The sequence below is a fragment of the Sminthopsis crassicaudata genome, chromosome 1 (genome assembly GCF_048593235.1).
Source record: "Sminthopsis crassicaudata isolate SCR6 chromosome 1, ASM4859323v1, whole genome shotgun sequence".
In the NCBI taxonomy this organism is placed as follows: domain Eukaryota; kingdom Metazoa; phylum Chordata; class Mammalia; order Dasyuromorphia; family Dasyuridae; genus Sminthopsis; species Sminthopsis crassicaudata.
In genome coordinates this window covers 530277819-530305243 of record NC_133617.1, presented here as the reverse complement: position 1 = coordinate 530305243, position 27425 = coordinate 530277819, and the positions used below count along the sequence as shown (strand labels likewise).

The window sequence follows — 27425 nt, the reverse complement described above, 5'->3', positions numbered from 1 at the left end:
ATGGCATACTACTCTAGTATTTTTGCCAAAAAATCCCATATGAGGTCATAAATAGAAAACATGACTGAAAAACTGAACAACAGTGGCCTTCAGCAATTCAGCCTCTTCCTCTCTTAAGGCCTCCATTACCTTTTCTATAAAATGAAAGATCTGATCCTGTCTTGCAATTCTAGATCATTTGTTCATACCCAACCCAACATTAGGTATTTCTTTCTTTCTATAAGATGCCTAGAAGAGTCAAACACCCAAGTGCCAAGTACAAAAGGGCTCTCTGCATTAAAAAAGCTAGAAATGGGAAAACTTGGGTTCCAGTTCTGCGCTGTGAATAATTTGCTCTATGCCTTAGGCATTCTCAAGGCCTTAGATAATGATCTCCTTTTTTAAAATAGAATTTTTGGTTTTTTTCTCCACTATTGTGGGAGTATCTGCAAATACCACTGTCTTTGTACTGTTTGTTTCTATCTTTATACTGTAAGAATAGCCTTTATTCTACTAACAATTCTTTGGAGCAAAAAAAGATGTATTTACAAATTGAAACTTTTTGTAATAAAATAAAATTTTTCTCTTTTTTTTAATAGATGATAATACTCGGGTATTATTGCAGGGAAATGAAGAGTATATTAATGCAAGTTATGTGAAAGTAAGTCAAAAAATCTGTATTTTTTAAAAAAGAATAAAACAGCATTTCTCTTAAGTGTTTTCTTGTAGTGTCAATTGTAATTATATGTTTCATCTAAAACTGATGAAAAAACCACCACACTTTATTTGATATACATAAACCTAACTGCATAAAACTACATAAAACCCATACTCATACTCAGTTCTCACTACTTATTATGATTTGGAGCAAGATATATGACATCTCAATTTTTTTTTTTGTTTTTTCATCTAAAAAATAAGAATTGAATTAGATGAGATCTAAAGTCCATTAAGGTTTTTGTTTTTAATATTTTATTTTTTCTCCAATTGCATGTAAAGGTGATTTTTAACATTCATTTAAAATTTTTTGAGTTCTAATGTCAAAAGGGCTTTGATCCAGCAGTGTTATTCCTGGATCTATATCCCAAAGAGGTCATAAAAGAGGGAAAAGGATCCACATGTCAAAAATGTTTGCATTTTTTGTGGTGGTAAGGAATTAGAAATTGAGTGGATGCCCATCAGTTGAGGAATGGCTGAATAAGTTATGGTATATGAATGAAATGAAATATTATTGTTCTATAAGAAATGATGAGCAGGTTGATTTCAGAAAAGCTAGGAAAGACATAAATGATGCTCAGTGAAATGAACAAAATCAAGAGAACATTGTACACAGTAACAGCAAGATTATGTGAGAATCAACTATATACTTAGTTCTTCTCAGCAATGCAGTGTCAAGATAATTCCAATAGACTTGGGATGGAAAATGTCATCCATCTCCAGAGGAAGAACTATGGAGACTGAATGCAAATCAAAGTATATTATTTTCACCTTTTTTGTTTGCTCGCTTTTTTCAGTTTTGTGGTTTTTTTTACCTTTTGTTCTGATTTTTCTTTTACAACATGACTAATATGGAAATATGTTTAAAATTATTGTATGTGTTTAACTTATATCAGATTACTTGTTATCTTGGGAAGGGTGGGAAGTCTGAGGGAGGGAGAAAAAATTTGGAATTCAAAGTTTTACAAAAATGAGTGTTGAAAACTATCTTTACATGTAATTAGAAAAATAAAATAAGATATACATAAAAATATTTTTTGAGTTCCAGATTCTTTCTCTTCTTACCTCCCTTCCTGAGAAGGTAAGCAATTTAATTTTGCAGAATGTATTCCCATATAATCATGTTGTGGAAGAAAACACAGACCCAGCGTCCTTCTCCTCTTTCCTTATTCTCCTCCATTACTCAGAAAATAAAATTGAAATGTAAGATGCTTCAATTTACATTCAGACTCCATAGTTCTTTCTCTGGATGTGGGTAGCATTTTCTATCCCAAGCCTATTGGAATTGTCTTGGATCATTACATTGCTGAGAAGAGCTAATTCTGTAGCAATTGATCATCATATAATATTGCTTTTACTGTATATTATGATCTCCTGGTTCTTCTCATTTCACTGTGCATCAGTTCATATAAGTTTCCAGATTTTTCTGAAATGATCCTGCTTATCATTTCTTAGGGCACAATAGTATTCCATCACAATCATATACCACAAGTTGTTTAACCATGTCCAAATTGATGGATATCCTCTCAATTTCCAAATCGTTGCCCCCACAAAAAACTTCTACAAATATTTTTGTACAATTAGGTCCTTTGCCTTTTTTGAAAATCTCTTTGAGATGCAGATCTAAGTATGCACAGTTTTATATAAAACTGTGATGCCAAATAGATCTCCACAGTGGTTAGAGCATTTCACAACTATACCAACAGTGCATTGGCACTATTTCCCCACATTTCCTACAATATTTCTCTTACAATATTTCTTTTTCTGTCATATTAGCCAATCTGATAGGTATAAAGTTTATTTTAATTTGCATTTCTCTATAATCCATAATGATTTAATGCATTTTTTCAAGTGACAATAAATAGCTTTGATTTTTCATCTGAAAATTGCCTGTTATATTCTTTGACCATTTATCAATTCAAGAATTCTCTATATAATTGAGAAATGAGGTCTTTCTCAGGTACATTTGCTATACAAATTTTTCCCAGCTTTCTGCCTTATTTCTAATCTTAGCTGCATTGGTTTTGTTTATGCAAAAACTTTAAAATTTAATATGATCATAATTATCCATTTTATATTTTATAATGCCCTCTATGCCATGTTTGGTCATAAATACTTCCCTTATAAACACAGATCTGACAAGTAAACTATTCCTTGTTCCTCTAATTTGTCCATGGTATTGCCCTTTATGTCTAAATCATGTACCCATTTTGAAGATCCATTAAGAGGATCAGGAACAAAGATGAGAAGTAAGATAGACCCCAGATCACTCTCAAAAGAATATCAAATGAGTTGATAATTGGGAAACACAAGGAAGAACTACAGCCAACATCAGTACAGGGAGGCAGCATGCAGATTCCAGAGAGGGAGTGTAACCAGGAAGACTGGTCAAGAGCCTTTCAACACAAACTGGGGAGTGAGCTAGTGGCTAAATCATTGTGAGAACATGTCCACAATCCTCTGATGCTGAACTAGAGTCTTAGTACCTTCTAGTACAGATGGGGTTAGAGGCTGAGTTTATATACCAGGGAAGAGACTTGCAGACCAACACTGCATCTGCAATTCAGTCAATATGGAGATGTGGAAACTTCCATCTAAAACTGAGTGAAACTGGGGGCTCCCAGCGCTAAGAGCTATCTTTTGGAGTTCCATTAGAAGGATAAACCTGCTGCATCTTAGTTACTCACATCACGTGCTTGGGTTTGGAATCTGCAAAGCTAAGACTGGGAAGGCAATAATCAAACTGAGATCTTGTTTAGACCACTTATGATACTGAATACATGCAGCTTGCTAGTCCTAAGCCACCTTTGAGATTCTTGAAAAAACAGAAAAAAGCAACCACAGAGCAAACAGCTTATCTGTAAAGCAAAGTTTAAATTGATGAAAAGAGGCTAAAAAATAATAATAAAGATATTACATTAAATATGTGTATTTGTGTACATACCTATGTGTATGTGTGTGTGTGTGTGTGTGTGTGTATATATATATATATACACACACATCCATACATATATACATAAATAAAGAGAAGAGAGATTTTCAAGATACAAACCCAGAAAAAGAGAATCAGTACAATACCTACAAACAAAGCCTTAAGCAAATCATAGTTTGGTCATAAAATCAACTAAGATTCTGAAAGAAATGAAACAGAAGTTTAAAAATAATATAAATGAAATAAGATTGCTAAAGGAAAGAATTAGAAATAAAATGAGAATTAAAATGGGAAAAGTTCAACATTAAATTTAAAACTTAGGGTTTTTATTTTGTTTAATTAACAAGCATTTTTTAAAAAAGAATAATAAAACCCTTGTAAGAAATATGTATAGTCAAGAAAAATATATCCTCATGTTGGCCTTGTAGAAACTGTATTCCTCATTCTGCAGCTTGAATCTATCACTTCTTTGTCAAGAGTTGGCTAGCATTCATCCTCACTGGACTTCTGAAATCATATTTGGTCATTTCTTTGATCAAGTTTTTTTTTTTTTTAGATTTATTTTTTCCTTATTTTACAAACATTTATTATCTTTCCTTTTCATTGTTCTTTGCTGTACAATAAAAAATGAAAAATGAAATCCACGAAACAATTATGCATAATTCAGTAAAACTTTATTCAGGTTATTAAGTCTTTTAAAGTTATTCTTTAAAATGGTAGTGTTATTGTAGAAATCTCACCTGGTTCTGTGAATTTCACTCTATGTCACTTCAGACATGTCTTTCCAGGTTTTCCCCTTAATCATTCCTTAATGTTCCATTGTATTTATATAGTAATTTGTTCAGCCATTCCCCAATTCATGGACTCTCCCTTAGTTTTCAGTTCTTTGCCACTATAAAGAAAATTTAGCATTTTTGTGTATTTGTCCTTTTTTTTTTTTTTTCAATCCTTCTTTGATCTTTTTGCAGAGGTAGAAGTCTAGTAGTGTTATGTCAAAGGACATCTACAGTTTAATAACTTTGGGCACATGGTTCCAAATTGTTTTGCAAAATGATAATTTATTCATAACTCTACCAAAAGAGTATTAATGTTCCTATTTTGCCACAAGTCCACATTTGTCATTTTCGGGTTTTTTTCTACCTATACCTACCATATAGATGTGAGGTAGAATCTCAGAGTTGCTTTAATTTGCGTTTCTCTATCAGTGATTTGGAGTATTATTTATCTATTGCTTCTATTAGATTTTGTTTTTATATGACAAACTGTTAATTATTTTTCTAATTCTTTCTTCTAAAGTTCTCATTTCTTTTCCTATTCCCCCCCAGCTCTCATTTCTTTTCCATTTTTTTCCTCTAGCACTCATATAATTTATAAAATAATTTTTGCCTCTTTTGCACTGAGTAATAAATTAGTATATGCTACCTGTTTCCAGGGTGAGACTCCTCTGTGCCAAATCTGAGAACTCTTGCCCTCTTGAATTGCTATGGGCAAACCCTTGTATAATCTCTGCTCTGAAATGTTTCATGTAGCAGTTTCTGGCTAGACCCCATACCCAATGCCACAAACCTCTCTCTTTTCTTCTGCTGACCTGGGTGAGAAAAAATAAATCACATGGTTTTTTCCCCCTTGGATTTCCCCATTCAGAACTATGTCTGGTGCTTTTTTCCTTAGAGTTTTGTGGAACAGTTATGGGAGAGAACATCTTGGCTGGTCTCCCTCAAATTAATAACTTTAGTGCAAGAGGTACAAAGTCTTATATCCAAGTAAAAATCTCCTGAAAATTGATATAGACCAAACACAAATTAAAGATTCCAGAAGATAAATCAAAAGTTTAAAAAATAAAAGAAAATGTAAACCATCTCATACTTAAGACAACTAATCTGGAAAATAAATTAAGGAGAGAAAATTTGTGAGTTGCATAGCTCCTTAAGTAGAAATTACTTTTCATATTCCTGCCCAAGTAATATAGGTTGGAATCAGGAAAATCTGAATTCCAATATGGCCTTAGACACCTATTTAGACCCTGGACACGTCACATAATCTCTGCTTGCCTATTTTCCTCAACTGTACAATAGAAATAATAGCACCTACCTCAAAATATTGTTGCCAGAATCAAATAAGATTATGTTTATAAAGTACTTAGTCTAGTGCCTATCACAGAGAAGATATTAAATAATTGCTTATTCCTTTCTCTTCCCTTCTATTGAGAATCACCATAATCATTCAAAAACATCATAGTGCCAATTTCAAGCTACAGTGTATTCTGAATATATTCCAAATGTTCTCATGAAGAAACTATTCAAGAAGGAAAGGAGATGGTTAGAATAAGATTGAGAATATGACATGTGGAGGGCCAATATGATGAATAATCTCTGGCAACAAGAGAATACCAAACTAACGTCAAGATTATCTACATAATAATTATAGCTAAGCAAAAAAGCAGACTTCTTTGCTAATTCAATAAAATAAAATTTTCAGTAAAAATAAAATTCAAAATGCTTTGTAAAGTGAAAAAAGGGAAAAATCATACAAGAGGTATAGGAGAAGGGAAGGCATTTTGCCCAAAGACTTTACACATGATTAAGAGCTGATTACAATAATAATAAATTATATTTCTATTAGCCCTTTAATTTACAAAGTAATTTGCTTACATTACCTTATTTGGCAATGTGTCAAGTATCCTTAGTTTCATTTTTGAAGCTGATGAAACAACTCTAGAAAGATAAGTGGCTTGACCAAAATGACATAATAAAGAGGTAACTTAAACCTTGGTGGGTTTTTTTTTTAATTCAACTCTCTTTCTATATTGTACCATGCTCAAATTATAGACAAATAGCTCACTAAAATATTTCCTGTTATTTTGCTTATGTATTGTCTTTTGAGTATTATCCAGCTTCCTTTTTCTTCTTCTTTTTTTATTATAACTTTTTATTTACAAAACATATGCATGGGTAATTTTTTCAACATTTACCCTTGCAAATTCTTCTGTTCCAAAATTTTCCCTTCTTCCCCTCACCCCCTCCCATAGATGGCAGGTAGTCCAATACATGTTAAATATGTTAAAATATATGTTAAATCCAAGAGATGTATATATATTTGTATAGTTCTCTTGTTGCACAAGAAAAATCAGATCTAGAAAGAAAAAAAACCTAAGAAGGAAAATAAAAGTGCCAGCAAACAATAACAGAAAGAGTGAAAATGCTACGCTGTGGTCCACACTCAGTTCCATAGTCTTCTCTCTGGGTGTAGATGGCTCTCTTCATTACTGAACAATTGGAACTGGTTTGAATTAACTCATTATTGAAGAGAGCCACATCCATCAGAATTGATCATTATATTGTCTTGTTGCATGTATAATGATCTCCTAGTTCTGCTCATTTCACTTAGGATCAGTTCATGTAAGTCTCTCCAGGCCTTTCTGTATTCATCCTGCTGGTCATTTCTTACAGAACAATAATATTCCATAACATTCATATACAATAATTTACCCAACCATTCTCCAATTGATGGGCACTGTTTTATTTTCCAGTTTCTGGCCACTACAAAAAGGGCTGCCACAAACATTCTTGCACATACAGGTCCCTTTCCCTTCTTTAGTATTTCTTTGAGATATAAGCCCAGTAGTAGCACTTCTGGATCAAAGGGTATGCACAGTTTGATAACTTTTTGAGTATAGTTCCAAATTGCTCTTCAGAATGGTTGGATCTGTTCACAGTTCCATCAACAATGTATTATGGTACCAGTTTTCCCAACGTTCATCATTGTCTTTCCCTGTCATCTTAGCCAATCTGACAGGTGTGTAGTGGTATCTCAAAGTTGTCTTAATTTGTATTTCTCTGATCGTAGTGATTTGGAACACTCTTTCATATGAGTGGATATAGTTTCAATTTCTTTATCTGAAAATTGTCCATTCATATCCTTTGACCATTTATCAATTGGAGAATGGCTTGATTTCTTATAGAGTCAATTTTCTATATAATCTCATTCTTTATGCTTAGATCATGAACCCATTTTGACCTTATCTTGGTATATAGGGTTAAGTGGTCAATGTCTAGTTTCTGCCATACTAGTTTCCAATTTTCCCAGCAGTTTTTGTCAAATAGTTAATTCTTATCCCAAAAGCTGTGGTTCCTTTTGAAGATTGTCTTGCTAAAGTAATTAAGATTACAATTGATGAAATATCATTTCATTGTTTGGTTTTTTTTAAATGATTCATCTTTCTGAAAACTAATGTTGATTTTTGCCATTATCATCTTACAAAAAAATTACATTGTCAATGATGTCAGCTAAATGAAAGTGTTTGAAATCCAATTTCATGTCCATTTTGTAGATAGAAGAAATTTTAATAAACTGTATCTCTCACTAGATGGAAATTCCTTCTACAAAGATTGTGAATCAATATATTGCTACACAAGGCCCCCTTCCACATACCTGTGTGCACTTTTGGCAAGCAGTCTGGGATCATAAGTTATCACTTATCATCATGCTGACCACACTCACAGAACGAGGACGGGTAAATATCTTTATATATCTTAATGAATACCAGGTTCACTCATTCCACCATTTTTTACTTTCAGAGAGTTTGGGCACCATCACATAGACATTGTTACTTTGAGATTTTATCTGAGCTTTATTGAATAGCATGGAACATTAAAAAATAATAATAATAAAGTATTGGGGTCAGGACCTGAGTTCAAATCTCAGTCTGCTGTTTACTAGACAAGTCACGTGATCTCATGGACCTTTTTTCCATATCAGAAATGAAGGGGTTGGACTAGATGGATTCTGTTCACTTATGGCTTTAAAGTCCATGAAATACCTCTAATTTCAATTATTAGCTGCATGTTTAGGTTACTATTACATTCTGTTGTTAGCTTTTTCTACTTTATAAAGTCCTTGACATCATGGCGATTGACACTTTACAGATATGATTCATTATTTCCTCCTATAGGGGAAACCTTTAGCTCTTCTGTTATGGTTTTGGGTTTGTCTGTATGATTAAGAAATTAACTTCTTTGCTTTCCTTCTTTTCCCCAACCCAGTAAATAAGGATTTTTATTTATCAGATGTCCCTGTACTCTAATAAGAAGTTAAAATAATCGTATCCATAGGTAGGATGCCTATTTATAGTTTGCTTCCTTTTTATTTAAGCTCCAAAACATTCATCTTTTTGTCTGGTCATTTTCACTCATCTTTTCTTTGTGACTCCATTTGGATTTTGGGTTGTTTTGGGGTGTTTTTTGTGTGTTTTTTGCAAAGATACTGAAATAATTTGTCATTTCCTTCTCCATCTCACTTTACAGATGGGAAAAATGAAGTAAAATGGTTTAAGTGACTTGCTCAGGTCATATAGCCAACAAGTGTCTGAAATCAAATTTGAGTTCACGAAGATGAATTTTTCTGACTTCAGACCCAGTACTCTCTACCTAATAATAGTGGATGGTGGTGGGGAATTATGTGGTATTTTCCTTCATAGACAAGAACCCTAAAATCCATTGTAGTAAAAATGTCTAATATGTAACACCTGTTCTTCTGCAGTTAAACATCTCTTGGAGTGTCATTAAATGCTGAGAATTTTACCTAATCTAAGGCCCCAAACAGGCCAAAATCTGTTTTTTGGCAGAAGTAGTAGTAATTTTAAATTTGGAATGGTTGCAATTCCCACATACAATCTCGTCTAGTTTTAAGTAGATTGTTGTGGCCTTCAGGCAATGAGTGACAAACACCTTTCTGAATGAGGTGTAGGACTTATAGTCAGCAGAGATATCAGGCACCTCCTTTCATTTACTGGGTGATTGTCCCATAAAAACCAGGCACTTGTCCCTGATCACCACCTTCTTCTCCAGTCTTACAAGTTTAATTAAACAAAAACACTAAATATCTGCTCTGCACAAAATACTGTGCTAGGCATCTGGAACCATAGAAAATTCAGTAAGTGACTAAGACAAAAAACACAGAATTCCATACTATAGAATATTGCATGACAGTACATTGGAGTTGTAGGGAAAGTGCCATGTGACATCAAAGAGAGGAAATCATTAGCAGCCGGAGCAGGGAAGACAGGGATAGGGAATGAGATCAGGAAAAACTTGTGGAAGAAAATGGCATTTGAGATGGGCTTTAAAGGAAAAGTAGATAAAGAGCAGACATTCATTTTTTTTCCATCTTTTTTTTATTAATTTTTATAATTATAACATTTTCTTTGACAGTACATATGCATAGGTAATTTTTTTTTTTTTACAACATTATCCCTTGTACTCCCTTCTGTTCCGAGTTTTTCCCCTCCTTCCCTCCACCCCCTCCCCTAGATGGCAGGCATTCCCATACATATTAAATATCTTATAGTATATTCTAGGTACAATATATATGTGCAGAACCGAATTTTGTTGTTGTTGTTGTTGCAAAGGAAGGATTGTATTCGGAAGGTAAAAATAATCTGGGAAGAGAAACAAAACAAAAAAAAAGAAAAAAAATGAAGAGCAGACATTCAGTCATCCATCAGCAGTAACAGAGATAGTTAAGAGTTACCTAGGGATGATATTTATAGTTTAGATTGATGAAAGGTTGGCGCATTAGGGAATTTTGCTAGTTCAGTGTACACTAATGGAATACTCCTGTGGTTGACCATAGGGTCAAAGCTAGATATTGAAACAAATGAGGGGAGATGAATGGGAAAATAGGACTGAGTCAGGAGACATCAGGTCAAAAGAATAGATTTAGTATGAATAGGGAAAGGTAGAAATATATAAGGTTGTAGTCTTAGGGGAATTTGGGGTTTGGGGATTTTGAAGGTCACGCAATCCCAAGATGGTGAAATCTTGCAATTATTTTTTCTCTCTCATCTGCACTTGAGCCAGTGCTATGCAACCAGAAGATAGACGTAGGTTTTAAAACTTCAGGGGACATTAACAATTATATAGTCCAATCCCTTCATATTTTGATGAGAGTGAAATCTTTTAGATTCGATGTACATTATAATTTGTCAACACGATTTGATTCATTTGAAAAATGGATTAAAACTAACTAAATTCTTTTGTTGTTTTTATAGACCAAATGTCATCAGTACTGGCCCGACCCTCCAGATGTCATGGAATATGGGAACTTTCGGATCAAATGTCTGTCAGAAGTTTGCACAATTGCCTATGTTTTTAGAGAAATGCTGGTCACAAAAATTGAGGTAAAACTGACAGGCCATACGGTATATTTTGCTTAAAAAAAAAACAACAACATTATTCTGAGGAGTTCCACAGGCATGTTTAGACTGCCAAAGGGATTCAAGACCAAAAAAGAAAAGAAAAGAAGAAAGAAAAAGAAAAAAGTTATGAATGCCTCTGTTCCCAAATAATCCAATAAAACCTGAACCAACAAGGCAGCCAGGGAATCTGAGACATGACAATGTATGGCACAAAATAGTGGCCACCCCTAAAAAGTCCCCTAAAGGAGCCTTGTGGCTAGTGCCATGCTTGATAAATCAGTTCACAAAGATATAGGGAATAATTTCTCTGTCCAGCGTTACTAGGCAGCAAGACGCAACAAATGCCTGCAAGACAAAAACAAAACAAGTAGTAGGCTAATGTAAGGTTGTTGGCTCCTGAAAGAAAATTTTTATTTAAGCTTTTCCATAAAACAAAGTATATACCACTTTGCATTACTCCACAATGAAGCAATACTTTTTTATAATAGAATAGATTTATTGACAGGGAATAGAGGTTAATTTTTTTCTATCATTATCATTGATTCTAGATTTCAAGGTTCTTTTTGGATTTTTTTTCCCTTAAAAAATAAAGTACCAGATTAGTAATTTGTTCAAGAGATGACAAGTTAGTTTCTTATAGAGATATAGATTTTCACTGCTTTTTATGTTGACTCTTTACATGAGGCAACCCAGTTTAATTGAGGCTAACATTTCCAAGTATTTCAAGGAAGTACAAGTAAATCCTAAATAATACTAATAAAGGGCTCCCATGAAGTGGTAGCCTTACTTGAATCCAGATAGGGTTACCATAACATACCTGATGATAATTTGAAATGTCATGAATTCAAATATGTAGCATCTACTTCACAAGATTTGAAATCTAGCTGTAATCATAGTGCTCCGTAGAAAATAGCAGATTTGACATCTCATCCACAACTATGGAAATGATCCTGCTAAAAGTTTAAGTGAGATTTCATCAAGAAGATGCAGGTAGAAGTTCTGTTTGATTAAATAATTTGATGTGTTAGTGTCAATAGATAGGTGTTTTGTTTGCAAATTAGGATGTCATCTTAACCCAGCTAGCAATTAGATGGTAAATCATGCCCAAATGATAATAATAATTGACATTTATAGTTTACAAAACATTATACATCTAATTTATGTGATTCTCATAAGAACTCTATCAAGTAGATAGATATTATTATTACCCCCAGTTTACAGATGAGATAGGTTAGGTAATTTGCCCATAATTATACAACTAATGAGTATTGTTATAGTTTAATCATTTGCAGTCATGTTCAACTCTGGGACCTTTTTTGAGGGTTTTCTTGACAAAGATACTAGAGTAGTTCACCGTTTCCTTCTCTAACTCTCTTTTTTTCCCCTGAGACAATTGGGGCTAAGTGACTTGCCCAGGATCACACAGCCAGGAAGTGTTAAGTATCTGATATCAGATTTGAACTCAGGTCCTCCTGACTTCAGGGCTGGTGCTTCCAGCTCATTTACAGATAAATAAACTGAGGCAAACAGGGTTAAGTGACAAAGGTCATGCAGCTAGAACATGTCTCAGGGTTCCTGAACCTCAATCTAGCACTCTGTTCTACTAGCTCCTGGTTGAGATTCAAACTTAGGTCCTTTTGTGTCCAGATCCAGGATTCTATGTACTGCCACATTTCCTCTTGGTGTTAATACAGTTTTTATAGCCTTGTAGCTATTTGAATGACATTACTTAAAGACTGTTGATTAATGGATTGCTATCAACTTGGAAAAAGATCTCTAGCACTATTCCTCACTAGACTGTCATCTGCAAATTTAATAAGCATTGTTTATCAGATCTGCAGGTGACACAGAGCGGAAAGGGATAGCTGGTATGTTGGATAGCACAATTAGGATTTGGAAAGATCCTACTGAGACAAAATTCACAAAATTAAATTTAATAAAGGATAACAATACGTCCTGTACTTATCCACCGCATGTAGGGAGAGGAAGCAATAAACTGGGAAATGAGCGCTTCAAGAAATAGCATTTGGCAAGTTCACCCCACGGGTCTGGTTAGACTATTTAAATATGAGTTGCAGCAGTGGTAAGAAAATTGTTTTCTGAAACAGCAGAGTCATCTAAGTGGGAAGAGGTTTTTCTTCCTTTCTATTTGAGTTTTCCATCTTTGATACCTCATCTACAATGTGAACTCTTTGAGGCAGAGATCATGTTTTTCCTTTCTTTGTATCAAAGTGCTTTATACAATGTCTGGAACATAATAAAGCCCCAGGAAATGCTTGTTGGCAGATTGGTTGCCTGAAAGGATACCCAGCAGGTATGATTTGAATTATGTGTCTATCTTAAAAGGCCATTGTATAAGTACCATTTGTCTTATCTTTTGGAACCACATAGGTAAGCACTGATGTGCTATTTGCCTTTGTTTTGTAAGATTGGAAAGAGGGGACACATGACTCAAAAGTAACTAATGTGAAAAAGATCTGAGGGTTTAAACATTTATATAATATGCATTTATATAAGTTGTGCCAGACACTATGCAAAGTGCTTTTTATAAATATTAAATCATTTGATCATATAGTGCATTATAAGCACAGTACACATGAGCAATGTGGTAGTTAGTGGGGGAGGTAAGTGTTCAGTCATTTCCAGTGACATCCAACTCTTCATGACCCCATTTGGGATATTCTTGGCAAAAATACTGGAATAATTTGTCATTTTCTTCTGATGAGGAGGAAACCGAGGCAAGCAGGGTGAAATGACTTGCCCAGGGTCACATAACTAGTCAGGGTCTGGGACTGGACTTGAATTCAGTTCTTCTTAAATTCAGATCCAGTTTTCTCTCCAGTGCATATGCTAGCTGCCCTTTTCAGTGGTATGATGACCAAAAAAGATCTCAGACTATATTAGTGAAATCATAGTGTTCATAATGAGATAGAAAAATAATCATATTCTAGCCTACCCTGGTTAGACCATAGTTGGGGTGTTTTCAGGTCTTCAGTTCGTGTTTTAAAAAGGACTTTAACAAATAATAGTGATAAATCAGCAAGATGATGAAACCATGCCGTGCAAGGATCGTCAGGTAAAGAAACTATGGAGAAATGTCTTCTAAGAAAAGACTTAGACATGATAGTCTCTAAGTATTCAAAGGATATGACAATAATGAAGGGAGGCAATGTGGTGTGGTAGAAGGAGCATGGGACTTGGAGGACCTGGATTCAAACTATAGCTTTGACACTTCCTTGCTATGAATGGTATGACTTAAATATTCTGTGTTTGAACTTATAAGTCAATACAGGAATGCATAATCAAATGAAGGAGATGCAAAGCACTTATTAAACACTTATTCTGTGCCAAACATCCAAGTAAGTGCTGGAAATACAAATAGAATTTTAAAATGAGGTCGTTCTTTTTTTTTTTTAATTATTTTAAAAAACAATTTTAAAAGGAAAACAAAATAAAACAAAACAAAACATTATGTGCCAAGCAGAACATCAGGGAGGATTCAAAATGTATAACGATAAATTATCAGGTCAAGAAAGGATATATAACAGAAGAAGAAATTATATTCATGAGTATCCATCTTTTCTTATTTCCTTATAGGTTATTCTTTTTGTTCTCTGCTGTGCCCTTTTTTACTTTATTCTTTTTCTCCCTTTTCATCCCACCTACCTCCCCCAAGCAGGTTGTAAACAGGGATAGACAGTTTATTCTCTTAAAGATTTAGTATTCTAACTGAAGGAGACAAAACATATTCATATTAAAGACAAGTGGAAAGATCCAAGAATGCTTAGAGTCACCAGCAGATTAGATGACAGTGCATAAAGGAGAGCTCATCCTGCCACTTAACCCTTTTAGATTTGGAGAACTTTAGGACTCAGTGCCAAGGTGGGTAGTAAAGCCTGCTGGCCTTCATATCACTGGAAGTCTTATAATTGGTAATTCTCCAACTCATTCAGATGATAAGAACAGCCATATCACTCTTCCCTCCAGGTTGACTCTGATGACAGTGCAAGCCAGGTGGTTGTTGGGTGAGGGATGAAGGGAAAGCAAAGAAGGGCAGAATCTTCTGTCAGTTTTTATATGTAAATTATAATTTATGTTATATATATATATTTATTATATATTATTTACATAATACTATATATTATATTATATAATATATAAAAATAATATTCATAATTTAGGTACACTATAAAATTATCTCTCTCATTAGGGCAGGCAAGTAACATAGCACACTAGGCTTAGAATCAGAAAGAGTTCCAATCTGGCCTCAAGACACTTATTGGCTAGGTGACTATACTTAATCTCAATCTACCTCACTTTCTTAATCTGTCAAATGGGAATAATAATAGTATCTATTTGTCAGTTTTGTGGTGATAAAATGTAATACTATTTGTAAAGCAGTTAGCACACTGTGTGGAACATAGTAGACATTTAGTTGCTTGTTTCCTTCTTTGCTTTTCTTTTTGTGAGGAAAGTGCTTGATGAATGCTAAATGCCTGATTATCTCAAATAACCCACCCAGTGTTGCAAATCTTAGCCCTTCCTTCATTTAGTTAATTTGACCCAAAATGTCATTTCTGTGCTCATTCCTACAAAGGCAGAAATATTCTCCAAATACTACCCCTTCAGGAGGTCCAGGTAGAATCTCATCTCCTCCATGAATCTGTTGCTGCCCTTCTCATTAGTCTAATACTAATTAACCTAGGACTTGTCTACCATTTTATGCATGTTCAATTGGGGCCCCAAATCATATTGGAAGCTTCTTTAAACAGGTGACTGTGACTTCTTCTCTATATCACCCACACGGACTAGGGACTTCACCTAGGTAAAGTTTAATGGCTAATCACAACTACTGAAATTAAATGTTATAGATAGGGACATTTTCTAACATCTTGGAAACTTCTACTCATTTTTCTTAATTCTGTCCTCTGGGACCAAACAGAGCAAGTAGAATCCCTCTTCCATGTGACAAGTCTTCAAGTATTTGAAGCCAGTTCTCAAGTTCTGAATCCAAACCTTTCTTATTAATGAAATCTCAGGTCCAGTCCACATAACTCCCAAGTGAGGAATTAGGTCCACCAATGCAAGTCAGTGCCTTCTTTGAAATTTATACTCTTAGAGGGTTGCCTAGAGCCCTGAGAGATTTAATGTTTTACCCATAATCAATCATAGCTAGAAAGTATCAGAGCCAATACATGAAACTAGGATTTCTTGGCTTTGAGGTTAGCTCTCTTTGTCTACTATATCATGATAAGTCTATTTGGAAGACTTATGAAAAATGCTGAGAAACATTTCATGGTGTAGTGAATGGAGGACTAACCTTGGAGTTGGAAAGGACCTGTGTCATTATAGATAAGTCACTTAATCTGTCTAGAGTCTGAAATAAAGTACTTCTTCTTCTACCACAGACAGGGGAAGAACACACAGTTACTCATCTTCAGTATGTTGCTTGGCCTGATCATGGGGTTCCTGAGGATTCATCAGACTTTTTGGAATTCGTAACCTATATGAGGGCAATGAGAGTGGAAAATGAACCCATCTTAGTTCACTGCAGGTTTGTAGTTTAAGATAAAGTTGTTGATTGTACATGTATAACATCAGATTGCTTGCTGTCTTGAGAAAGGGGGTACTAAGAAAGGGGAAAATTTGGAACTCAAAATCTTGCAAAAACAAATGTAGAAAACTATCTTTACATGTAATTAGGAAAAATAAAATAATATAACATCTCAAAAAATTAAATGAAAAGATAAATTTGTATTGACATGAAAGGGGGTGGGTAGGGAAAGAAAAGTCTGTAGGCTAATATTCAATGTGTGTTGTAACTCGAATTCTATAGAGTCATATATTTTTTTTAAACCTTCTATACCTAGTAACTCTTCAATACTTAACAAGAAGAGTGAACTGGCACCATTCTAGAGAACAATTTGAAACTATGTCCAAAAAGATATAAAGCAGTGCATACTTTTTGACCCAGCTAACGCAACTTTAAGAATGTATCTCAAAGGAAAAAAAAAAAAAAGGAAAAGGACCTATATGAAATGAACAAGAATAATTCTAGTAACCATCATTTTTTGTAGTGGCAAAAAATTGGAAATCAGAAGACTGCTCATCATTTGGGAAATGGCTAAACAAGTTATGGCATGTGATTGTAATGGGTTACTGTTGTGCTATAAGAAATGAGGAGAAAGTGTGGTTTTAGAAAAACATGACAAAATATAGTATGAACTGATGCAAAGTGAAGTGAGAAGAACTAGGAAATCATTGTGCATAACAGCAGTGTTGTAATGATGATCAACTGTGACAGGTTACTCTGATCAATACAATGATTCAAGATAATCCCCAAAGATTCATGATGAAAAAATGCCAGAGTTCTCCAGAAAAAGAACTGATGAATTCTGAGTGCGAATTGAAGGATGATTTTCTTACTTTATTTTTCTTGCTTTTTAAAAAATGTATGGCTACCATAGAAATGTTTTGTATGATTTCACATGTATAATTGATATCATATTGCTTGCTTTCTCTATGGGCATGGGAGAGTGTGGAAGAAAAGGAAAGAATTTGGAACTCAAAATTTAAAAAGAAAAGGATGCTAAAAATAAATGATGAATTAAAATATGAAAAAATACTTAAGATTTAGAACACTGTAAAACACAGAATTTTGTGATTCATGTGAAACCATAAGGATCACTAGATGGAAAAGAAAAATATCCCATAGCATGATTTCCCATCATGAAAAAGATCTGCATTATCAAGTCGTTAATCTAATGCACAGTTACATTGTGAGGAACTGGGAGCATATTTACCTAGTTTACAAAAGACAAATTAAAACTATTAAAATTTTCATCTTTAATGGTCATTTTTTTAAGTTAAAATATTCCAATGGAAGCTCTTTATTTCAATTGAATAAATTGGAAAATTTAATTAAAAAACATAACTTTTAAGATCAGTTTTTATGGTTTAAATTTTATTAGAATTTGCATCAATTGTTATGAGAGTTGCCTACATAATATATAAAATTAGAGTTTCCAAATAACTGGAAATGCCCACATTGGGTATATGCTATGAATAAATACTAGAGTTGTCTCATGGAATTTCACAATAGAAAGGAACCCAAAGAACCATTTAGTCCAAATTGAATCTGAAAAGGAATCCATTCTACACCATGCCATCTACACTAAGACATTCCTAATGATTTCAAGTCCGAACCTGTCTTTCTAATGTGCTATTGCTTTCCTTGTTCCATTTTTCAGTGCTGGAATAGGTCGAACTGGTGTGTTGGTCACTATGGAAACAGCCATGTGTTTAATTGAAAGAAGCCAGCCTGTTTATCCATTGGATATTATCCGAAAAATGAGAGACCAGCGTGCTATGATGGTGCAGACATCAGTGAGTTGGAATACTAATCTAATTCCAGATCATGTGGAGTCCTTGATAAAATATTTTCACACCAAATGTTTGATAAGTTAAAATCTCTGTAAAATATTCATTATATTTGCTATCTTCAAAGATAATTAATAGTCTTGGTGTCTTATTCAGTGTACTTAGATGTTACCTACCAGTTTAATTTCTGTAGCTAAATGCATTATCTTCTTTAAGCATTCAAGTGAAATGTGAATTCAGTGCATTTATTGGATGAGCATTTATTAATTGTTGATTGTGTGTATTTCTACTTTCTTATATATTCTGCCCTCCACCAGATATATGATTTGTAGTTGGAATAAAAACTCTGTTATTTTCTTTTAATATATTCCCTCATCCCCAAGGCAGCCACAGAATCCCTTTTCATAAGTGTTTTCCTAACTTATTTCAAGGTCAGACCTTGCCAAAGTAGAAAATGCTATACCCCTGGGAGGAAATTTGGCTATCTCTTGTTCCTATAAAATACCAAGACCATTTTAGCTCATTCAAAACTATTTTGCCTGCTCCAGTGAAAAGACTCAGAAACTATGATCTTTAAAAGGCTTAGCACACATACATACACACAGCCCTTCTTGACTATCTACCCTTTTTTTTTTTGGTTAAGATAGTACAGGAAGGAATGCAGTTAACCATTTCTTTAGTCGAATGGTTATTCACTTGAGCCCTACAATTAAATATAATTGCCTTCCGGCTCCATTTATAATTTTACTTCTGTGATAAAGACAGCTTAGAATACTGGCTTCTCTACCAAGTATTTGAATCATATTTATCAGTGTTCTGTTGTTTAATAGATGAATTTATTTATGAAGTAACTGAAATGAAAAGAGAGAACAGAAAAAAGAAGGGATGTTGTTCCTATAATGTTGTTCTTGGAGCTCATATGTGGCTCTATATTTTTTAAACAGACAAATGGAAGCTTCTATGTATAGAACATAGTGACGTGACTGTCCTGATAAAATGAGAATGAAGAGAGAATACTTGAAATCACTTTAAATTTCTCTATTTTAAAATCTCTTCAAGTTATTGTCACATATTTTGTTCTGGAAAATAAGTTTCTTCAGAAGACATTTCTATAGTGTGAGTTTTGCACCTCTGAAGGAATGTCTGTCTTATCCTTGATGGACTCATCTGGAGAATGAGGGATTTGAAATAGGTGTCTTCTAAGGGCCCTGCTTAGCTATGACATTCCCTATGACCTTGTAACACTAAATTCTCTTGATGAAGCAAGTTGAATAAAAGGCAATTTAAAGTTGCAGATTACTAGTCAGTAATATTAGGAATTCATGCTCTTTAACACTGCTTATTTCCTGTTAGGTGCTTAGAGATAGAAAAGGAGCATTCTTCCTGTTGGATGAGCAGAAGGTGTAACCCTCTTGTTCTAATAATGAGCATCCAACAAAAAGTAAATAGGTCCACATGCACTCAATAGAATGCCCTCTTGCTTACCGACAGTAAAAATGTTACTCAACATGAAGGACCTAGAACAGAGGAGGGAGAAAGCAAGAGAAACTAGGATGTGCTCATTCCTCTCTCTCAGATAGTTAAACCTCTCCCTCAGGGAGTTAACCTCTGACCAGTCAGAATCAGCATCAGGAATCTCTGACCCAGGGTGTCTTATTCTGGCCACCTGCCACCTCATAGCCAAAGTGAGTCATTATAATGCTGAAACTCCTTATGCTTTTGCAGTAAAATGGAATCATGTTCACCAGGGAATTCCCTGCCTATTAGGATCTGCCTATTTAAAGTTGAGCTCAGGCAGCTTTTTCCCAGCTCTTGTACTCCCAGGAAAGAAAGGTAAAGGGACCTAATCTCTGTGGTTAATGTGAGGGAACTAAGGAATTGGCCTGACCAAGTCAGATTACCAAGAGTAGTACTTATAGACAAGTGGTTCAGGCTAAGTTAAGTAGTTGGAGCTCTCCCAGCCTTTCTTCTCCAGGTACATCAGGGAAAGCAAGTAGTAGCCAATTTAAAAAGAGGTTGTATCCTGAGATTTTTTTTTTCTTCAGATTTCACAGCTAGCTGGCTAATGCAGGGAATGGAGCACTACACCTAGAATCAGGAAGATGTGATTTCACTTACTAATTGTATGTTCCTGGACAAGACATTCAGATTCTTTCCCCTTCTTTCTCATCAGTAAATGGGAATGATAACAGCATCTATCTTCAGGGATGTTGATGATAAAGTGAGATAAAAATTGTAAAACACTTAACATTGTGCCTAACACATGGTGCTATATAAATATTATTAGCTTTTTTTTTTCATTTCTCAAGTTATTTTTCCAATATCTATAGAAATGTGAGTGCTCACTGAATTTTCTCACATTCACTACCCAAGCAGGTTGTTTTTTCCCTTCTCAATGGATTATTTTGAATGTTCAGAAGTTTTTTCCTTCCCCTAAGTGGAGGTAGGGGGAGGCAGAAAAACAAACACAACAAATTCATAAAAGCAAATAAGTAAAAAGCACAAAAAATTCTCCCTTTGATCTTGTCCAAAAATGCATCTAGTACTACTATACCCATAGTTCATCATCTCTTTTGTCAAGGGGTAGTTTACAGTCTTCATCCTCTGGAATTGTGGTTCGTTGTTACTTTAATCCAAGTTCTAAGGTATTTTCTAAAGCTTGTCATTAAAAATCCAAAATTTATATAGCAATCTTATGGATCCAGTAGACTTTTGTGGCCTGGCTTGTAAACCTAATATAATGCCTCTGAGAAAAGATATTTTTATTTAAAAATTCAAAAATCTGAAGACATGTATTACCAGAGAGGAATTTTATTAACCTGAAAGAGAAGAGAAAAAATCCCCTCTTGGCTGCATTTCACTGACCCTGAAAGAGGGAAATACTCCTCTTAACTGAAGTAATTCCATCTATTCTGACTAAGATGTGACTGCTTCCAAAATAAAGACTTCATCTTCATCTGTAACTGCTGTCATCATTCTTCTGCAAGAGACTCTTTTCAGTGTATTTTCCACCTCAGGAATGGAAAATATTCCCTGTTATTTCAGTAGCTACCTACTTCTCTGGAGAGTAAGCTCTGTGCCCCTAGAATATAAAGCCAGCCAGCTCAGCCCATATGTAACCAGTGTTCATTCAACCAGGTGCTATCTGCAGTGTTGTGCCTGAGTTCTGGAGAAGTTACTAAGCATAGATGTTTATAGATTCAGTTTCCTTGGGAGCCAGAGGAACAAGATATAGAACTCAGAATAGTAGATTTTGAGCTGGAAGGAAACTTAGTAGGCAATTTCTCCAAACCCTTTGTTTTACTCTAGCTCTTATCTGACTAAGGCTGTAGAGGAGGACTAAGGCCATCATTTTAATTATGTTTAATTATCTTCAACTATCCAAGAACAGCACTACTTCCCTTCTGCCTAAAGCACCAAGAAAAACTATGAATGGCAGAAAATTGAGCATAAACTTCTCCACACCACAACTTTCCCCATCAGTTTCTGTACATCACAGGTCAGTAGAAGAAATTAAATGGGAATTTGGGGAAGTTTTGTGAAAGCCACAGACAACACTTGAAGGCCAGCAGACAACACAGAAAAAGTTTAAAAAGCCAGAAACACATAAAATATGTCCATGGCATTGCATAATAGCAACCCATATTTTACAATAAGGGTACTGTAAATATCCCATAAGAGAAAAAGGAAAAAAGTCAGGTTTCTTTTCTGGTCGAAAAAATTTTACACAGATTTTCCAGATCATGGAAGTGCCACACTTGTAACCCCCCACACTGGAAGAGTTAACTATACATCTTATTTAGATTTTGCCTTTCAAATCTAATGCAATTTAGTGATTATATCAATTTGTACATAGGCTCCATGAGAACAGGAACCAGCACAATGTTTGTTGAATGAATAATGTGTTTGATCTAGTTTTGAGGTTGGAAGAGACCTTAAAAGCCTTCCAAGTAAGAAAGTGTAGCAGAGAGTACTCAGACGCATAGTACTTTAATATTTGCTGTTCACTTTCCTCACAATAACCCCAGGAAGTGTAGGTAACTACAGAATGTTAGAGATTCAAGGTAGCTTATATATTATTTAGGCCAACCCCCTAATTTTTACATAGGAGAAAACCAAGACCTAGAGGTACAAAGAGATTTCCTTGGGGTCACCCAACTGTTAAATGTCTATGTTAAGTCTTCTGTGTCCTGTGCCTATTCTGCTCAGCCAGAAATATGCCAGATTACAAAATTTAGATAATTTGATTTAGTATAAAATTCTCTCTCTCTCTCTCTCTTTCTCTCTCTCTCTCTGTTTCTCTTTGTCCCCTTTCCCTTTTCACCTCTTTTCACTCCTTCTCTCTCCCTATTTCCCTCTCTCTATTTTCTCTTCTTCTTTCCCTGTCCTTTTTCCTCTCTGTTTTTCCCTTCCCTCTATTCCTCTTCTCTTTTTTTTTCCTGCCCTCTCCTTTTTCTCCCCTCTCCTTCCTTTCCATCTCTTCTTCTTCCTCCCCCCCAGTCCTTTCCTTTTTCTCCTTCTTCATTTTATATATATATATATGTGTGTGTGTGTGTGTGTGTGTGTGTGTGTGTGTGTGTGTGTGTATGTGTATATATGTATATATATATATATATATAATATATATATTTAACTGTATAAGCAATTTTAGTACCCAGTGAGCAGTATGCCTTTACTAATACAATTCAGCAATTGTTCCAAAAAATTATGCCTTAAAAAGTTGCCTAGAACATTAAGAGATTACATGACACACCCAGCCAGGGTCCCACAGCTATTTTGTGTCATAGGCAGGCCAGGACCCTAACTTCTGACCATTATGTTGCTCTACTTTTCAGGTCTTTTTATATATATCATTTGAAGAAAATCAGCACTTCATACCTGTTGTGTAACTTTCCTTCTTTTGTCAAGTTCTTGCAGATCTCTTGACGTTTTTCATTCCCTTCTATCTCTTCAGATATATATATATATATATATATATATATATATATATATATATATATATTTGTTGGCTATAATGGCACTGAGAAAGTTGAGGCTAGTAGATTACTCAAGTTCTGAGATGCAGTAGGCCTAAAGTTGATCCAGTATCTATACTAGGTCTAACATCAATATATTGAGTACTCAGGCCCTTCTAAGGACAGGAAACAGAGGAGAAGAGTCATACTGACTAAAGAGGGGTGAACCAGCTCAGATCAAACAGGAGCTTCCATACTGATCCATATTAGAAGCCAGCCTGTGAATGGATACAATTACCAACTTAGAAGACAGCAAGACCCAGTCTTCAAAAAAAAATCCCCCTGTTTTATTTTGATTATTTTTCTGTCTTTTTTCTCTCAAATAATACAGAATAGTGATAATAGCTTTATTACTTACACTTATATAGCTACTTGCCAAAACATTATTATGCTAAGCATTTTAAAATTATCATATTTGATCCTCATAGCAACCCTGGAAAGTAGTTACCATTATTATTCCCATTTTATAGAGAGGAAACTGAGGCAAAATATAAATTAGCTTACTTGTTTTGGATCACACAACTAAGTATTTGGTCAAATTTGACAAAGGCCCAGAGTTCAATCCATTACATATCCCCAAACCATTCCATACCTGAGAGATATTCCTCCAGCTCTTCCACATTCTTCCCTATCAGAGAACTTACATTCATAATAGACATATAATGAGGACCAGCTCATTTTGGAAGATAAACATAGTTCATGCCTTGAGGGTGATTGGACTATTTGTCTCTCTCATCATGCCTGTTTCCCAAGTTCTGTTAGAGTTCTTTGCAGTTGTTGCTTGAAACTCCCTGTATACAATATGCTATTGCACTTTTTTTGTTTGCCTGTGGCTCATTTTTCTAATGGAACCACTTAGACATTAATCCCTACTTCTATCAACAGACATAGTAGTATATACGAGAGACACTTGTTAGCAGTTTACACCACACATACACATATGTGTACACACACATACCTACATATAGATTTAATTTGGGGGGATATTTAGAACAGATGGCCTATAAACGCATTATCTAATTGAATCCTCAAATCAACAGGGAGGAGGGTGGGGGGTTTTGCCCACTTTACAGATGAGAAAATAAAATCACAAGAATAATTTTGACTTGACCAGAATTAGTGACAGAGCCAGAACTAGCTCCAAGGTGTGCTGATTCCAAGGGGCAGATGCCTTTTCATATTGAAATGAGATACTTTTACATCAGAAAAAAGAAATTTCCTTTTTCAACTTTTTTTTTTTTTTTAAAGAAATCCTTTACATAATTATAAAACAACTTTTAGAACACACCCTCCTGCAGTGGTATGAGCTGAAAATAGAAAAAAGAATGATTTAGAAAAATTAATAGAAGATAGAGCTATAAATCATTTTTGAAGAAAAAGAAGTATTTAGGGCAAATTCCTAATGTTTGTTGGTAGGGAAGAGAATCACACTTTTTCACCGTGCTTCGGTACCTCTCAGAGACAGAACATTGAAAAAGATATATTATGAGTGTGACTAGTATGATGCTTGCTGAATATATATATATATATATAAACTCCAAATTTTTTAAATTCAATAGTATTTTATTTTTCCAATTACATGTATAGTTTTCAACATTCATTTTTATAAGATTTTGAATTCTAAGTTTTTTCCCTTATCTCCTCCTTCTCAAGACAAAAAGCAATCTGATATACATTAAACATGCACAATCATTTTAAAAATATTTAGTTGTGTTATGAAAGAAAAATCAAAACAAAAGGGGAAAACCACAAGAAAGTAAAATCAAACAAAAAAAAAGTGAAAATAAGATGCTTCAATCTACATTTAGTCTCTATAGTGCTCTCTCTAGTTGTAGATGGCATTTTCTATCCCAAGTTTATTGGAATTGGCTTGGATCAATGTATTGCTGAAAAGAGCTTAGTTGGTGATAGTTGAGCATCATGTAATCTTCTTATTGCTATATATACAATGTTCTTCTGGTTCTGTTCATTTCACTCAGCATCAGTTCATGTAAGTCTTTTCAGGCTTCTCTGAAATCAGCCTGCTCATCATTTCTTATAGAACAGTAATATTTCATTACATTCACATACCATTCAGTCATTCCCTAGCTGATGGGCCTCCACTCAATTTCCAGTCCTTGCCAGTATAAAAAGGGCTGCTGTAAACATTTTTGCACATATGAGCCCTTTCCTTTTTTTTATGATCTCTTTGGGATGCAGACCCAGTAAGTAAGACTGCTGAATCAAAGGGTATGCACAATCTTATAGCCCTCTGGGCATAGGAAACTCCAAATCTGATTATAAAATATTTTCTAGTTAAAATTTGATGGTCTTGACACTTTGATTATTTTGACTTCTATCTTTGGATACAATCTCTGGATTGCTACTCTTGCTATTCCATGAAATTGATCTTCCCACCATCATTTTTATATATTTGGCCTATTTAGTTTTAGAGTCAAAAGACTTAGCTTCTAGATACAAAGAGGGTATGACTTTAAATTTCTCTTAGACAAACACTTAAACCTCCTGGACCTCACCTGTAAAACGAGGGAGTCTGAGATACCTTCATCTTCAGATCTGTGTTCCTAGTCCTAGTTCAGTCAATAACTAGCTTTTTAACATTAGATAAGCCACCTAACCCCTCTCTGAGCTTGCTAGTTTCTCATATGCAAAATGGAAATATCAATATTTATATCGGCTTCTTCATATGGTTATTGTTAGGAAAGAGATTTGTAAATTTTAAAGCATGACATAAATGGGCACTGTCATTATATTACAGATTTTGGAATATTAATAACTCCTCTGATCCCCATCTGTAAAGTGAGAAATTTGTACTAGCCCACTCTATATTCTTCCACAATTTTTAAGGAAACAGAGGCATAACATTTGTGGCTTTAAGAGAAGGACCATTTTCAGGCATAATTTCCTATTTTTAATAATAATCATTTTAACTAATAACATTTTATTAATAATCAATCATTTTAATTGAATGATTCATACATCGAGTGTGAGTATTTTTTCTCTTTAGAAGGGAAAACCTACAAAAGTAAGTAACTTTGGAAGTAACTTTGCAGATAAGAGCACTAGGGCTTAGAAAGGATGTCAGAATAGGCTTTAGGTCAACTTGATGATCCCCAAGGAAGTAGATCTCTTAACTTCAGAGCCAGCCCTCTTCCCTTTCCTGCATGGAAGTTTCTGTAATAGCCTTTCCAGTATGTGTACCATCATCATGTCAAGTTTGTGTAAATGCTAAACTTGCTTCCTCATGCCTTTCTCTCTTCCACAGAGCCAGTACAAGTTTGTGTGTGATGCTATCCTTCGAGTCTACAAAGACGGTCTGGTTCAACCACTAGATTCCAGCTAACATGACTATTCACCATTTCCCAAGAAAAACACACCAGCTATGGGAGCAAGACACATCTGACTGGAATCAGCAAGATGGATCCACAGAGGCTATAAGAAGAGAATGAGAACCTTGAACTCTGGCACTTTAAATTTCCTTAAAAAGAAAAAAAAAGCATCTTGTATATAGGAACACGTAGTTACACGTGCATGCGGTTGTGTATAATAGCATTCATACACATATGTGTGGACAGAAACTTCAGTGGTATGCTGCTTGCTGCTGTAATCCAGTGAAGAAATAATCAAAAGGAAAAACTCAAGTGGAACTCATGGCCTCTGGCTTAATTTGCCTTTAAAAGACTTTGCTATAGGCAACCATGATAACCTAGTAGCCATTATTTTGCTGAGCATTCAGAAACTAAGTAGCATTGGTTATTTTAGGCTTATCAAGTATTTTGTTTGAGAAAAAAATACTAAAGGCTAAGCGTTTTAGGGAGCATTTTAAGGCTTCTAGAAGAGTCAGAACAATTAAAGAATTAGCTCTTTTGCCCATAGTTAAAAACTGCCTATTTGTCAATGGATCTGTGATCTCATTGGTCTAGGTACCCCCTCCATATTTTCTTACTTGGTTCACTTTTTTTTAAATCTGTGTTTATGTTCTTTAGAGGATTGTACCCAACACACTAAAAGCCTAGGTTTTTAGTGGTTGTTTTGTTTTTAACATTTTGTGAATACCATTGTACTACTTAGTACAGGAACTCATCTGTTATCCTCTCAACCTCACTTACATGATAGATGGGCTCACACCCTTTTCCTGTCATACATGCCCTCAGTGTTCTATTTCACAAACACTTTTTATATACAAATCATCATTGTAATATGCTGC

General features: G+C 34.6%; 1 protein-coding gene across 7 annotated transcripts in view; it reads left to right on the top strand.

Annotated features, from left to right (window-relative positions):
- Window positions 1-26714, top strand: part of PTPN3 (protein tyrosine phosphatase non-receptor type 3) — a 238638-nt gene extending 211924 nt beyond the window's left edge. For 6 of the 7 annotated variants that reach the window (XM_074281840.1, XM_074281839.1, XM_074281841.1 and 3 more), the window contains 6 exons: window positions 579-640; window positions 7995-8141; window positions 10677-10805; window positions 16232-16377; window positions 18074-18209; window positions 26484-26714. In XM_074281840.1, coding sequence (XP_074137941.1) covers window positions 579-640; window positions 7995-8141; window positions 10677-10805; window positions 16232-16377; window positions 18074-18209; window positions 26484-26561 — 698 coding nt within the window. In that variant the 3' untranslated portion in view covers window positions 26562-26714. The remainder of the gene's footprint in view (window positions 1-578; window positions 641-7994; window positions 8142-10676; window positions 10806-16231; window positions 16378-18073; window positions 18210-26483) is intronic. The other variant, XM_074281844.1, reaches the window with a different exon arrangement.
- The last annotated feature ends 711 nt before the right edge of the window (window positions 26715-27425 follow it).